Genomic DNA, 13,003 nt, shown 5'->3' with positions numbered 1-13,003 from the left:
GCTTCCAGACCTGCAGCCCCCAGGGGCCTGGACCCCCCACCCCTGCCAGGCCAGCCTCTGTAGGGCTCCCTTCCACCCTGCGCCCCAACTGGGAGCCCCGAGCACCTGCCAGGCTCCTGCCCTGTGTGTAGGGCTGGGGGATACCTCAGCAAAGGGAAGGAGAACCGAGAGGGGGCTTCTAGCTTGGAAAGCCCCCGCAGACCCCTGTCTCCTCCCTGGGGGTCGAGGCTCCGGGTACAGACAGTGCGAGGGTGGCTGATGAGCCTGGCCCAGACCAAAGCTTTAGCACTGGAGGCCCCTGTCTCTCCGCCCAGTCTGTCCATGAGCGTGGCCTGGGCGGGGCGGGGAGGTGGAGACCCGGGTTGAGGTCCAGCTTCTCCAGCTGGGCCTCCAGGCAGGTCAACCATGTCCACTGCTCAGCACTGTGCTCTGGAGGGCAGCGGGGCAGCCCCTGGGCAGCTTCCGGGCCACAGGCCTCCTCCTGCATCTGTCGTCTCGCCTCTGACCTGCGCTTGGTCCTCCGGCCTTCTGTCTGCCAGCTGGCTCGACCCACACCCCGCTCCGGGTCCCGCCACTGTCTGTGCCCCCCAGACAGGCTGTGGCCCCCAGGTCACCCCTTCTCACTCCTCCCTGTCCTGCGGCTCCAGAACCCTAAAAGGCTGCGGAAGGAGAACAGCCAGACCCTGGGGCGCCCTCACATCTGGGGTGACTGCACCTTGGGGCTGATGTGTGCCCCAAGTGCTCACTCCACCCCAGGCCTGCGGAGGCGGCCGCACTGGACCAGGGTCTCTGCCGCTGTCATCCAGCCAAGACCAGGCCACCCTGGGGCGCACGGGTCTTAACCCCGGACAGGCGTCCTTGTGACGGGGGGGCCGGACACAGACACCAGGCAGGAGCGGCCGTGGGAGGACGGAGCAGGGCCGCAGGGAGCAGGCCCTGGGGTGGGGTGTGCGCAGCCTCTGGGCAGCACTGCCACGCCCCACCCCGCCAGGGGCTCCCTGCAGACCCCCCTACCTGTGTGGGTGCGGATGTGGCCCTGGAGCAGCCAGGGCCTGGAGAAGGCCTTGCCGCAGGTGGCGCAGGCGCAGGGCAGCGTGTGGGTGCGGATGTGCATCTTGAGGGCGCCCAGGCTGGCATACTCCTTGTCGCAGAACCTGCAGGTGAAGCAGCGCTGGGCCTGCAGCGGGCAGTGCAGCTGCCGGTGCCTGGCCAGCCCGGTCAGCGTGAGGTAGGGCCGGCGGCAGCGAGGGCACTGGAAGCCGCCCGAGGGGCGCAGGTCCTGCTGGGCCCCCAACAGTCTCTCTGGGGCCCGGTCCCGGTCGGGGTCCAGGATCGGGGGCCACCGGGTGGGCAGCACCAGCAGCGGACGCAGGGCCAGGTGGTGGAGGCTGTCTTTGAGAGGTGCGCGCGGAGCCTGGCCCGCCCGAGGGGCTGTCCGGTCAGCTTCCGGGAGGTCTGGCCCAGAGGCCCCCTGAGCCGCCTCAGTCTGAGGGAGGCGGTCCCAGGGCTGGGCTGGGGCCACCTTCTCTGGGAGCAGGAGGGGCACCCCCAGGACCCGACAGGCGGTGCAGGGGCCATTGGTCTCTGGAGGGCAGAGGGGAGAGAGTGAGGCGGAGCCAGCCAGGCGGGCAGGCCGCCCCTCCTGACCCGCCGCTCGGGCCCGCCCGGTCCCACGCCGCGCGGCTGACTCTTGGCAGCAGGCAGTGCGGGAGCGGCCTCCGCTAATGAGCCCGCAGTCCCCTCCCGCTCACCCCTCGCCGGTCATGACCACTGCGCCGTGGGCGGCACAGCCTCCTGACTGCGGCCCGGAGGTCAGGCCGGGCTGTCCCGGGTGGCATCACGCGACGCCTGGCCGGGCGCCCCTGGCTCTGTGGGGCGCCCGCTTTGGCACAGCCGAGAATGGAGGCGCCCTCAGAGCAGACGGGTTAGCCGCTGAGGTCTCGGTTCAGAGCTTGCGCAAAGCCGATCTCCAGACCGCCAGCTCCTGTCCCGTCCCTGTGGAGAGACACCTTTGGCCCCGCTTCCGTGTCCACCCCGAGGCTGGGTGAGAAAGGAGCCCGGAGCGTGAGGGAGAGGTTTGCAGAGTGCGCATCCAGCGAGGTGCGGAGCCCCAGGATATGCAGAAACTTGCATTTCAGCAAAAAACAAAACACGATTTAAAGGTGGGGCCTGAACAGCCCTCCGCGGAGACAGCGAGTGGTGTGGCGTGGCCAGAAGTACCGCCAGCACGGGCACCACCAGGGAGGTGTCAGCCAACGCTGAGAGGGGCGCAGGTGTTGGTGGAGGTGCTGAGCACAGGAACTGCTGCCACCGCCCCCGCGCACCCCATCACCAAGGGTGCGCTGGGTTTGTGTCCTCCGGCCGCGACCACTAGGTCCAGGGACCGTGATGACCCCCGCGCTGCTCTGGGCTTTCCTACTGGGAAAGGGGCGCTTGTGTCTGCCTCAGTCCCCATGTGGGGCCAGTGCTGACCCAAAGGGGGGGAGGCAGGGGTGCCGGGGCTACTGACCCACAGGCCTGGGGACTCCTGCGCTTCCTCCATCTTTTTGCTCACCCTGATCCCTGGGGGAGGACCTCTGAGTACCGCTCTGGCTTCGGGGTTCTCTGGGTCGGTCTAAAGGACACTCACTTAAAGGGAGGGAGGGAGGCCCCAGCCCCAGCATCTCGGGCATCTCCTGCAGAGTGGCCGCAGGGCTGGGGGCCCCTGTGGAGCGCAGAAGGGCCGGGGGCTGTGCCCCACTGTCCACCGTCTGCGTGGCTACCTGTGCTATTTGCTCATTCAAATGACCACTTGGGGTACAAGTGATAAAGTGGGGTGTTCTGTGTGTCTGCACCATAGCAGCGACTCCAAGCTTCTAGAACTAGAACCCGTGTAGGGTCCAGCCCCATGGCGCGATCCAGCCGCCTGTGCGTGGGTGCCCTCGGGGGCTCTGCTGTTTTATTTTACAAAAGTGCCAGTGGTGACTTGCGGGCCTCAAAGCAGTGAGGTCTAGAAGATGCGCCTCCAGCAGGGTCGCTTCACCCCATGGGCGACGGGCCCCTGAGGGTACTGGCTGGGTGCCCTGGCCCCCACAAGCCCCTCCATCCCCGGAACCCCTGTGAGCCAACCCAAGAGGCTGCCCTCCTGGGGACGCGGCCTGGCCACTCGGGAGAGACTTCTGCCCCAGACGTCCTGTTCCCTGAAAGGAGCGGCGGGGGGGCCTCGCAGCCCCTCTCCAAGGGGCCGTCTCCCCGCTGGAGCCCGGGGTGGGGGTGCAGGGAATGGCAGCCCCTTCGCCAGCCTGCCCTGGGCCGGCCCCGGGAGGGGAGGCGGGAGCTCTGGAGCCGCAGGTGGGCAGAAGCCCGGCAGCGCGCAGTCCGAGCGCCGCTGCCCACCCGCTCGGCTCCCCGCGCAGCGCAGACGCCCGGGACGCAGACCCGGGCCCCGCACGAGCCCCTGCGCCCGCGGAGGGCGGGGCCGCGGGGACGGGGGCGTCGCCAGGCCCGGGAACTTCTCCGCGAGAGACCCCGGCGCGGAGCGCTCCCCCGCCCCGCGCCGCCGGGACCCCCGTCCGCGCCCTCGGGCCGCCCGGGGCTGGGCGCTCCTACCTCTCCGCGTCTCCAGCCGCGCGTAGTCGGGGGCCCGGGGGCTGGGGTGCGTCTTCACCAGGAAGGAGCGCGGCATGGTCGCGCGGGCCCGGGCGGGTCGGGGGCGCCGGGTCCGGCGGGCGCCGCGGGCAGCGGCCGGCAGGTGCGGCGGGGCCAGGCGGGTTGGCGGGGCGGGGCGGGGCGGGGCGGGTGGGCGGGGGGGGTGGGCGGGGCGGGGCGGGTGGGCGGGGCCGGGCCGGGGTGGGCGGGGCCGGGCCGGGGTGGGCGGGGCCGGCGCCACGCCCGGGACAGGTGCGCGGCCGCGTGGCCTGCCCACGGGACTGCCCTGGCGCGCGCGCCGAGTCACGCCGACCCCGGGGCTGGCGCGCCCACGCGCCGCGGCCGAAAGGGCGAAGGTCGGCGGGGTGGGCCGCCCGCGTCCCGGGCCAAGGGTGAGAGCGCGGGGCGCCCCGAGGCTCCCCCGCCCCGCCCCGCCCGGGAAGACGCGCGCGGGCTCGGTCCAAAGTGGCCCCGCCGACCCGCCGACCCGCCGACCCGCCGCCGCTGGACCGGGGGCTGCCAGCGCCCCGCGCGGCCCGGGCAGATGGCGAGGGGGGAGGCCGGGCCGAGCGGGGCAGGGCCCCTCCCCTCTGCTGCCGACCTGGGCTGACCCCGGCCGCTGGGAGAACAGACAGGGCCAGGAGCTCCGGAGGCCCCGGGGTCAGACTGGGGGTCAGCGGGAGCTTCCTGGGCAGCCTCGAGCGCCCCCCCTTGTCCTTGGAACCCTCAGGACAGTCCTCGGACCCTGCGAGAGCCGGGCCAGCCCCGCCTGGGCATCTGGTCCCTGTGATGGGACAGTTGGCGGCTGCGGGGAGCAGAGGGCAGGGCCTCGGGTGGTAGGCGGGCGCTGGGCCAGGCCTCGGGGTCACCACCCGCCAGCCGTGGGCCCGCAAGGTGAGGATGGCAGCCTCGAGGCCCGTGGGGGGCAGGGTCAGTGTCTCATCCCTACCGGCTTGCTGGTGGGGACACAGGCTGCGAGCGATTGCAGGGGGCACTTGACCCACACTTCAGCCTCCCCGAGGCTGAGGGGGTGCCTGAGACAGCTGGTGCTGGAGGGGGAGCGGGCAATGCACCCCGGGCCACCCCATGCTGCTGGCTGTGTTGCATCAGGGATGCATGGCCGGGCAGGCCGCCATCCTGCACCCTCACCTCCTCCCTGGCACACACCTGGGCCGGCCCTCCACCCGCGCCACCCGGCCTCACCCAGCCGCCCGCTGTCCTGGAGCCTCTGGCCAAGCTACCAGGGCCTCCCCAGCCCCGGGGCCCAGAGTACCAGAGAGCGCTGGCCCCTGGCGGTGGCCCCGAGGCAGGGACATCCTGTGGCCCCTCCTGCCTCTCAGAGCTGCTCTCCTGTGGCCCCAGGGCACGTGGGCTGGAGCTGGCTGGGCCTCACCGGAGAAACCTCAGCGTCTACACTGGCCTCACCTGGCACCTGGGCCCCCCAGGGCGGGATGTCGCGTCCCTGTCCTCGATGGACCATCACGGCTGCGACCTGGTGGCTGGCCTCACCCCTGCCCAGCTGAGGGGAACCCCTTCATCAGCCAGAAAAGGGACCAAGGTCCCCATTCCCTGCAGAAACCACGGGATGTTCCTTTGCCCCTGAGGGCCCGGGGCCCCTGCTGAGACCCTGGCACCCTGCCCAGCAAGTGGTTTCCGGGTGAGGGGCCGCGGGAAGCTGGCCGGGAGGGACAGCTCTCGTGCTTCCTGGGAAGGTGGGGGCCAGAGCGCGGTGGCCCGACCATCCCCCCTGCAGCCCACACACTGTTCTCGCCGATCAACTCGCGGCCTGATGTCGTGACCCCACCCATGCTCAGGCCCCAGCCCTGCTCGTTGGCCCAGATGTCCCCAAACTTGGTGGCCCTGGGCGCTCATCTGGGGGGACTTGGAGCAGGGAGCGCTGTGCAGGGGTGCACACCTGCCAGCAAGGGTGCAGGGCCCGGGGAGCCCTGGCGGGGCCTCCAGGGCAGCGCTGCTTAGAGCCGGCTGGTCTGTCCCGGCCCGTGCAGACAGCCCTGGCGCCGGGGCGCCCGCCATGGCCCCACCTGTCAGCGTGCGCAGGGCGGGGACCCGGCGGCGGCCGGGCACGGCCAGTGCTCTGCTCTGGCTGGGGCGTGGGGTCACCCACGGGGGTGGGACCCGTGCCCCTGCTTCTCCCAGATGACCTTGGCAGTGCCCCTGATGCTGGATGGCCAGTGGGGCACCCAGGCCTGACTCCAGCGCCTGCGGAGTGCGGGGGCACGCGGGAGGGGCTCGGCCCGGGCGGCTGAAGGGGTGCTGCGGGGGCGCGTGTGAGCCCGCTGTCGGCACCAGCACCGTGAAGGCTCGGCGGTGTCCTCGTGCGAGCCCGGGCTGAGGGCAGGACGTGGCGGGCTTTCGGTTGGGAGCGTTGGGGTCCCCCTGTGAGAGATCCTCCCCTGGGGAGCGCCCACACCGCCGGGCCGCCAGGGGCAAGATGGGGTTCCCAGGAGCCCTGGCGGGGGAGCGGAGCAGCCGTGCTGAGAGACGGGGTCACTCTGGTCAAGACCCGGCTGGGCATCTGTGAGCCCCCCCACCGTGACCCCGTGCTTGTATCTGTGTCCCGAGCGACCCCGCGAGTCTGTGCCCCAGCTGGGCGTGGCCCTGGACGCCAGGGGCAGGGCTGGTGGCGGCTGGCCTGGATCTGCCCATGGCTCTGCCCGGGCAGCGCTGAGGGGAGCCTGGGCATCCCATGCCTGTTCTGCTGCCGGGCAATGTCCCAGTGGCCAGGCCCGGAGGTTCCTACGCCTTGAAGGCCCCGGGCTCCCTCGGGGAGGGCCCCCCGGGGCACTGAGGCCTGGGCTGCTAGTTGGGAGGACGGGTGGGGGCTGGGAGCTGCCGGGGGGGCAGCAGGGGCCGCAGTGACCGACACAGCCCTCTCCTGCCCACCAGCCCCTCGGGGTGTCCACAGGAGGCTGGCCTTCTTCCCACCCCACTCCACCTCACTGTCCTGGACACCCAGAGGCCTCCACCAAGGCCCGTGGGTGCTGAGTGGCAGCGGGGAAGCGGAGGGTGAGGGAGCCGAGGACGGCCCTCCCGGCTGCCGGGCCAGGCCCCGAGGGCACACTGGGCTCCACAGGGGAGACGGTGCAGCAGGGGGCTTGAGGGGGGTCAGACCAGCGCCACCCTGTGGACAGTCCGGAGCGTGGCGGCTGTTTCCGACGGCCGGCGGGGCGGCTGCACCTCACCAGGAAGCGCGGCCTCCAGGCCTCCAGCAGCCACCCGGGGCCAAACGTGAGCCAAGACACCCCCCCCAACCCCCGCTCTCTCCCGAGCAGCTAAAGCCTGAGCCTCCTCCGAGAGTGTGGCCTCTGGGGCAGGCTGCTGGCCCAAGTGGCTCCTGAGACCCGCTGACTGGGGGCCAAGATTCCCTTCGGGGCAGCACGTGCTTGGGGAGCCCCGGGAGGTGTCCAGCTCGCTGGCCTGGGAGGCAGGATCGCTGTGCAGGGTGGGGGAGCCCCGGGAGGTGTCCGGCCTGCAGGCCCGAGAGGGTAGGGCAGGCTGCCTCGCTGTGCAGGGCAGCGCGGGCCTGGGTGGTGGCTGGGAAGCTGTGCTGGGCGGCAGGGCCTGGGCCGGGCGCGTCTGGTCACCGTGGCCAGCTGCGCTCTGGAGCGGGGCTGAGGCAGAGACCTGGGCGCCCAGGAAACGGGGTGACGGGCCAGCCCTTCCCGTCGACACTCACAGACACCGTCAAGGTCACCATAGATGCTTTGAAACATTTTATTTAATTCTTTAAAAACACGACAGGAATGGATGCCTTGAACTGAGCGAGTACCAAGGAGCCCTCGGCCTGCTCCGCCCATCCCAGCACTGCCCGAGGCGGGCCGTGGCCGGCTTTGGGGAGGTCACAGCCAGAGGCCAGCCGTTTGCCAGGGAAGGCCCCGCGCCTCCTGCAGTGTCCTGTCTTCCGGGCGCCTGCGGGCGGGAGGCTGGGAGCGCCTTGTGGCTGTGGCGGCAGGCCCGGCCCGAGCGCCACGTCCCTCTGCGCGCCTGTGCGGCTCCACCCCGCGCCTGCTGATTTTTCATTGCTTTTTTTAAAAAATATAATTTTCCAAATGTTCCATAAAAATACTATTGTTCCTAGTCAAACACAGATATTGCAATATGAAGGGTGCGGCTGTCTTTGCTCTATAAAACGTGAAAAGGTCGTCACACCGGATAATATAGAAAATGCCAGAATTTCTAGTATCACAAAAGCCAGTACAAACGCGTGGTGGTGGCCAGACGCCTGCGAGGCCCCGCTCAGCAGCGGCCGAGGACACCGCAGCGGCCAGCAGGCCCTGTCCGCTCGGGGAGGACACCACGCTGCGACTGAGACAGACGGACCGACGGCTGCCCTCCCCCGCGGCCGGCATGGCGGGGCCGCCTACTTGGCCGAAGCACCGAAGCGGCCAGGGACACTCAGCCCGAGCACAGTGGGGGCCGCCCTCTGCGGGGCTGGGGGCAGCTCTCCGCCCGGCACCGGCGGCGCGTTCTGTGCAGGCGCGTGGCTGCGGCAGAGGGAGCTCGGCCCGGCCGCCGCGGGAGGACTCGTCCAGCGCTGGGCTGCGCCCTCAGTTCTCGGACAGAGACAGGGCCAGGGCGGCCTGGAAGGCGGCCTCCTCGTCGATGCTGTAGTCCTGGGCACAGAGGGGACGTGGCGCTGGGCCCTGTCCTGCATGGACCGCGCTCCCACTGCAGCCTCTGCCCTCCCTCCCTGGGGAGGTCAGACCGGGCCCCACAGACGCAGTGTCGGGTGCCATGTGGCTGCAGGCTCCTCCCCGGCCCACAGGGCCCCCGGATGCCTGCCGCTCTTGCTCCTGGGGCGGCAGGGGGTATTGGGAGGGCCTGCCACGCCGCTGTGCCCAGCCCCGCAGACCACGTGTGAGGCCCCGGCGAGAGGCTGTGGGAGAGCGGGGCGCTTTCCCAGGCTGGACCTGCACTCGCCTCCCCGACACCAGAGGGGCGGTGTCCCCCGTGAAGGGCTCCCTGGGGCCCTGCGGGCCTGCCCGCCGTGGAGGTGGGGCAGCTGGGTCCTGACCCGGGGGCACCCACCACGAACGTGTCGTAGGAGAACTTGTGCCGGTGAAGCAGGTGCTGCAGGAAGTTGGCGCTCTTGTAGCTGGGGTCACCCCAGGGCATGGCTGAGCAGATGGGACACACCTGGGAGAAGGGCCGGGCTCAGGCGTGTGTGCGCGGGCAGCCCCCCAAGGCCCCGCAGCCGCGCCCGCCTTACCACGCGGTTGGGGTCGCTGCGGTGGTTGCCCACGCAGTGCCTCAGCAGCTCCTGCTGGTCCAGGTTGCGGGCGCCGCAGTACGGGCAGGCGAAGGTGGACCTGTTGGGGATGGCGCTGGGGCGGGTGGGGGGGTGAGCAGGGCGGGGCCCACCTGCCCACAGGCCTGCACCACAGGGGAGGGGCCTCCTGCCGGCTCTGTGACTGCCGGGACCTCCTGCTGGGCAGTGCCCCCCCCCCCCCGCAGCTCCGGTGTGAGCCCACCCTGGCAGGCACCTACCTGGGGATGGGCTGTGATGTGGGCACCACAGGGACGAACTTGGGGCAGTGGGCCATCTGCTCCTGGACCTTCGCGCAGGAGGACACGTGCACCCTCATCTTGGCCAACGTCACCTGGGGGGTGGGGGTGCTGAGTGGTGAGGTTGTGCCCAGTAGGCGTCAGCCCTCTGCCCAGAGGCCACCCGGGGACACTAGCCTGGCTGCAGGCGGGCACCTCCCTCCAGGGAATGTGGGCACTGGCTCTGGGAGCAGCCCCTGGTGACGGCCCCCAGAAGCTCTGGCCGTCACCGGCAGGCACAGACCCGAGCTCTTGCAGCGTGGCCTCCAGGCTAGTTGGGCCAAAGGCGGGCAGGGACAGGAGCCGGGGCCTGGGTCTCGGGAACGGCCTGGGAGGGCCTCTGCCAGCAGAGAGGGAGCACCGCACAAGAGGATGCCAGCGCCCAGAAAGGGGAAGCAGTGGGGCGCAGCCTTGGGTCAGGTCTGACCTAGGCCCAGGGGCCCTGGGAAGGTCCAGGCAGGCCCGGCCTGGCTCTGGTTCCCCCCAGGGCTGGGGTGCTGGAGAGGCCTGCCTCCCGGGCGTGTCCAGAACCCTAAGTGCCACGCTGAGGGGGGCATGGTGCTTCCTGAGCAGCTGCAGAGGGGTGTGTAGTGTGAAGGGCTCAGGGGCCACAAGGCTGCTGCCTGTGCTGAGACTGGCAGGGCTCATTCAATGTCAGCGCCGGCCCCCAAGGGCGGGGAGACTAGAAATACGGTGTGGAGGCAAGTGATGCCATGGCCCCCAACTTCACCCTGCAGAGGGCTGCTGGGGAGTGCCAAGGCTCGTCTGGCGGGCACAGCTCAGTCCGTGTCCCTGTGGTGGCCCCGGAGCACAGGCGCCCAGAGCGCAGGCCTGGCTGCGAGGAGACGGAAGGCCCAGGGCCAGGGGCACCTGCCCGGGGGGAGGGAAGCTGAGGCCCCTGGGGTGGGGTGGGTAACCTTCTTGCTGCAACCCCGGCAGGGCGCCTTGTAGGTTGAGAGCTGCTTCTCCACGTGGGCGGCCTTGTCCACTTTCTTGGGGTCGAAGGGCAGGCGGCACAGGGGGCACAGCGGGGACGGCACCTGCAGGCACGGCTGGAGACACTCGCCACAGAACCTGCGGGGAGGGATACTCAGCCTGCAGCAGGAGGCGTGGGCGAGCCCCCCTGCTGTCAGGGAGCCGCTGTGGAGATGTCACTTCTGTACCCGAGATCCGCGGCTGGAAGGGCCCCGTCTGGCTAGGAGAGCCCTGGCTCTGAGTCCTCTCCCCGGCAGTGGCACTCCGAGAGCTTGGCTGCAGGGGCACCGGGGCCTGCACATGAGCTCCTGGCGGTGGCTGGGCCAGGGGGGCTACGCCGAGGGGAGTCAGTGCCTGCTGTGGAGACTCCCCCTTACTGCCAACTGCCAGTGAGTGTTCTAGACTGGCCATTGCAGTGGTGACGGCACGAGGCCAGGGGTGCACCAAATCCCCAGACTGTATGCCCAGAGCAAGGCACGTGCGGGGCCTAGGCGCCCACAGGACCTGCTGGCCTCCACAGGCCAAGGGCAGGCGCCCAGCGTTTGTCCGATGAAGGACATGGTCTGCTGGGCCGGGCCCCAGAGGGTGAGGTCTGGTCTGGCCGTCTCCTGAAAGCTGGAGGGCTGCCCCTCCCCACCCCAGCCCACCCTGATGCAGGGCAGGAGGCTGCAGGGCAGGCCCAGGACCCTGCAGAGGGCCTCCCGCGCGTGCCGGTGCTGCTTTGACTCTTTGGGGACTCCGCTCCATCTCTGGCCTGTTTCTTTGTGCAGGAGTGATGCCAGCACCATCTCACAGGCCGGGAGTCGGTGCTGACAGGGACACCCCCGCCTTCCGCCGTCCCCGCAGACACAGCGCCTGGCTCTCCTACGGCCCTGAGCACGCAGCTGGAGACCTTAGCTGCAGGGCGCCACGCAGCCCCATAAAGAGAAGAGGCACCTGGGCTGAACCCCACCCTGCACAGCAGGCCTGGGGGAGGGGCCGTGGAGGCTCAGGTACAGCTGCTGGTTCCAGATGTGGCTCAGCCCAGGATGTCCCGAGGGTGACAGAGGCCCTGGAAGCCCCTCCCCCCCACCCCCAGCTGCAGCGAGGCTCTGCTGACCTGGCAGGCAGGGCCCCACACAGGCTGCTCTCACCACCAGGACACCCAGCCTGTGGAAGGGCATGGCACATGGCAGGCCAAGGAAGTGCCCAGGCCAGCAGCAGACCGTGTGCAGGAAACGCATGAGGCTGAAGATGAGGGTCCCACTTGGAGAGAGCCCCAGAAGCACCTGACAGGCTGGGAGGAGAGAGATGGGGCTGGCGTGGCCAGGGAAGCAGAAGCAGAGCGGGAGAGCCCTGAGGACCTGGCTCTGGGGCTGGGGGCGGGGTGCAGCAGGACGGCCAAGAAAGGCCTGGGGGTGGGTGAAAGGAGACGTGGACTCCGGGGTCCCGCCTTCTGTGTTAGGAGAACCACCTTTCAAGAGAAGACCTCTTCAGGTGAACACAGGCCGTCAGGGCCAGAGGCGGCAGGAAGGCTTTCTAAGGTGAGGCCCGAAAAAGTTCCCTTTCTGTGGCGAAGGGCCGGAAGATACAGAGCGCCCCCTCGACCTCCAGCAGCCACGGTGTGGGCTACAAGAAGGAAGTCGGCTCAGAGGCTGCCGGCCGCAAGGCGCGGCACTGAGCACAGGCGGCGCACCCGCCCTGGCTGGCGGAGCTCCGAGTGGGCGGCCGCGCTCGGGCTGGGTGGGGGCGAGGGCTCGCAGGAGGCTGACTGTCCCTGCAGGTGACAGGCACACACCCACCCGGCAGCTCAGCGCCCCTCACCAGGAGCCTCCCGAGCCAGCTGCCTTTGTTTGCAAAATGTTCTAGGGACTCCAACCAGCTCCGGCCCACGTCCTCAGCAGCCAAGGCCTCCCCCCACCCCCCACCCCGCCCGCCCGGGGCTGCACTGCGCTCCTTTCCCGGGGTGCGCGCTCTCCACTGCGGACAGGAGAGTCGGGCCGGCCCGGCCCCCTCGCGCCCAGGCTGGCAGCACCCAGGACCCTGGCGAGCCCTCTCGGCGGGAGGAGCCGGTCTTCCTGCTTCTGTTCCCAGGCCGCCCGCAGGGGCCACGGGGTCCCCTCGAGCTGCAGACCCTGCCCAGGTGTGCGCGTCGGGTCCCCGGAGGGCCCGCCCGGCCGGCGGCCCCGGCAGGGAAGTGCCCCGAGTGCTCCCCCACGCCGCGCGCCCGGGCCGGCTCAGGGGCGCCCTCCGCCGTGATTAAGACAAGAGACAGCGGCGCCAAGCGCAGGGGACGGCCACGGCCGCAAGTCGTTTAATGTCAGCGGCCGCCCGGCCTCCGCGGGACGGGGCGGCCGGAGGTCGCGCCGCTGCCCTCCGAGCCCCCGGGGCCGCCGGGCGGCGGCCGCTCCGCGCGCCGAGCGGGGTCGGGCCCGCCGCGTCCCCCGCGGCCCGAGGCCGGCGCACTCACGTGTGGCCGCAGCCGCCGATGGCCACGGGCCGGTGGTACACCTCCAGGCAGATGGGGCAGCTGAACTGCGCCTCCAGGCCGCCGTCGCCGCCCGCGGGCCCGCCCGGCGGCTGCCGCTGCTGCGCCGAGGCCACCAGGCTGCGGAACATCGCCATCCCGGGCCCGGCGCGCCGCCGCCCCCGTCCCGGCCCGGCCCGGCCCGGCCCAGCCCGGCCGCGCGTCACGGCCGCGCCGGCGCCGCCCCGACGTCACGCGGGCGAGCCCCGCCCCCGACGCGTCACGCCCGCGCCGGCGCCCCGGACGCCGAGCGCGCCCCGCCCCTGAGCCCGCGTCACGGCCGCGCCGGCGCCGCGCGACGTCCCAGCCCGCAGCCCGTGGCCGCCGCCG

The 13,003-nt window shown here is 71.1% G+C and overlaps 2 protein-coding genes across 2 annotated transcripts; both read right to left on the bottom strand.

Annotated features, from left to right (window-relative positions):
• Positions 1-651: 651 nt before the first annotated feature.
• SNAI3 (snail family transcriptional repressor 3) lies at positions 652-3,664 on the bottom strand. Its single transcript, XM_054697617.1, has 3 exons — positions 3,589-3,664; positions 1,015-1,584; positions 652-659 (listed from the first exon to the last, which is right to left on the bottom strand). The coding sequence occupies exons 1-3, from the start codon at positions 3,662-3,664 to the stop codon at positions 652-654; spliced, it is 654 nt and encodes a 217-aa protein (XP_054553592.1).
• Positions 3,665-7,345: 3,681 nt separating this feature from the next.
• On the bottom strand, positions 7,346-12,812 carry RNF166 (ring finger protein 166). Its single transcript, XM_037515749.2, has 6 exons — positions 12,617-12,812; positions 10,110-10,266; positions 9,136-9,248; positions 8,858-8,972; positions 8,677-8,784; positions 7,346-8,261 (listed from the first exon to the last, which is right to left on the bottom strand). The coding sequence occupies exons 1-6, from the start codon at positions 12,769-12,771 to the stop codon at positions 8,196-8,198; spliced, it is 714 nt and encodes a 237-aa protein (XP_037371646.1). The 5' UTR covers positions 12,772-12,812; the 3' UTR covers positions 7,346-8,195.
• Positions 12,813-13,003: the final 191 nt, after the last annotated feature.

This window comes from Talpa occidentalis, unplaced genomic scaffold (assembly GCF_014898055.3).
Source record: "Talpa occidentalis isolate TD23 unplaced genomic scaffold, MPIMG_talOcc4v2.1 talOcc4.17, whole genome shotgun sequence".
NCBI lineage: Eukaryota > Metazoa > Chordata > Mammalia > Eulipotyphla > Talpidae > Talpa > Talpa occidentalis.
This window is presented reverse-complemented; position numbering and strand designations above follow the sequence as displayed.

Excerpts from the sequence above, each read along its gene's own strand:
- RNF166 (XM_037515749.2), bottom strand. The coding sequence starts at position 12,771 with ATGGCGATGTTCCGCAGCCTGGTGGCCTCGGCGCAGCAGCGGCAGCCG. Across the intron at positions 10,267-12,616 it reads ATCGGCGGCTGCGGCCACAC|GTTCTGTGGCGAGTGTCTCC; the intron begins GTGAGTGCGCCG and ends CCCTCCCCGCAG. Across the intron at positions 8,973-9,135 it reads ACATCACAGCCCATCCCCAG|CGCCATCCCCAACAGGTCCA; the intron begins GTAGGTGCCTGC and ends CACCCGCCCCAG.
- SNAI3 (XM_054697617.1), bottom strand. The coding sequence starts at position 3,664 with ATGCCGCGCTCCTTCCTGGTGAAGACGCACCCCAGCCCCCGGGCCCCC. Across the intron at positions 1,585-3,588 it reads GCGGCTGGAGACGCGGAGAG|AGACCAATGGCCCCTGCACC; the intron begins GTAGGAGCGCCC and ends TCTGCCCTCCAG.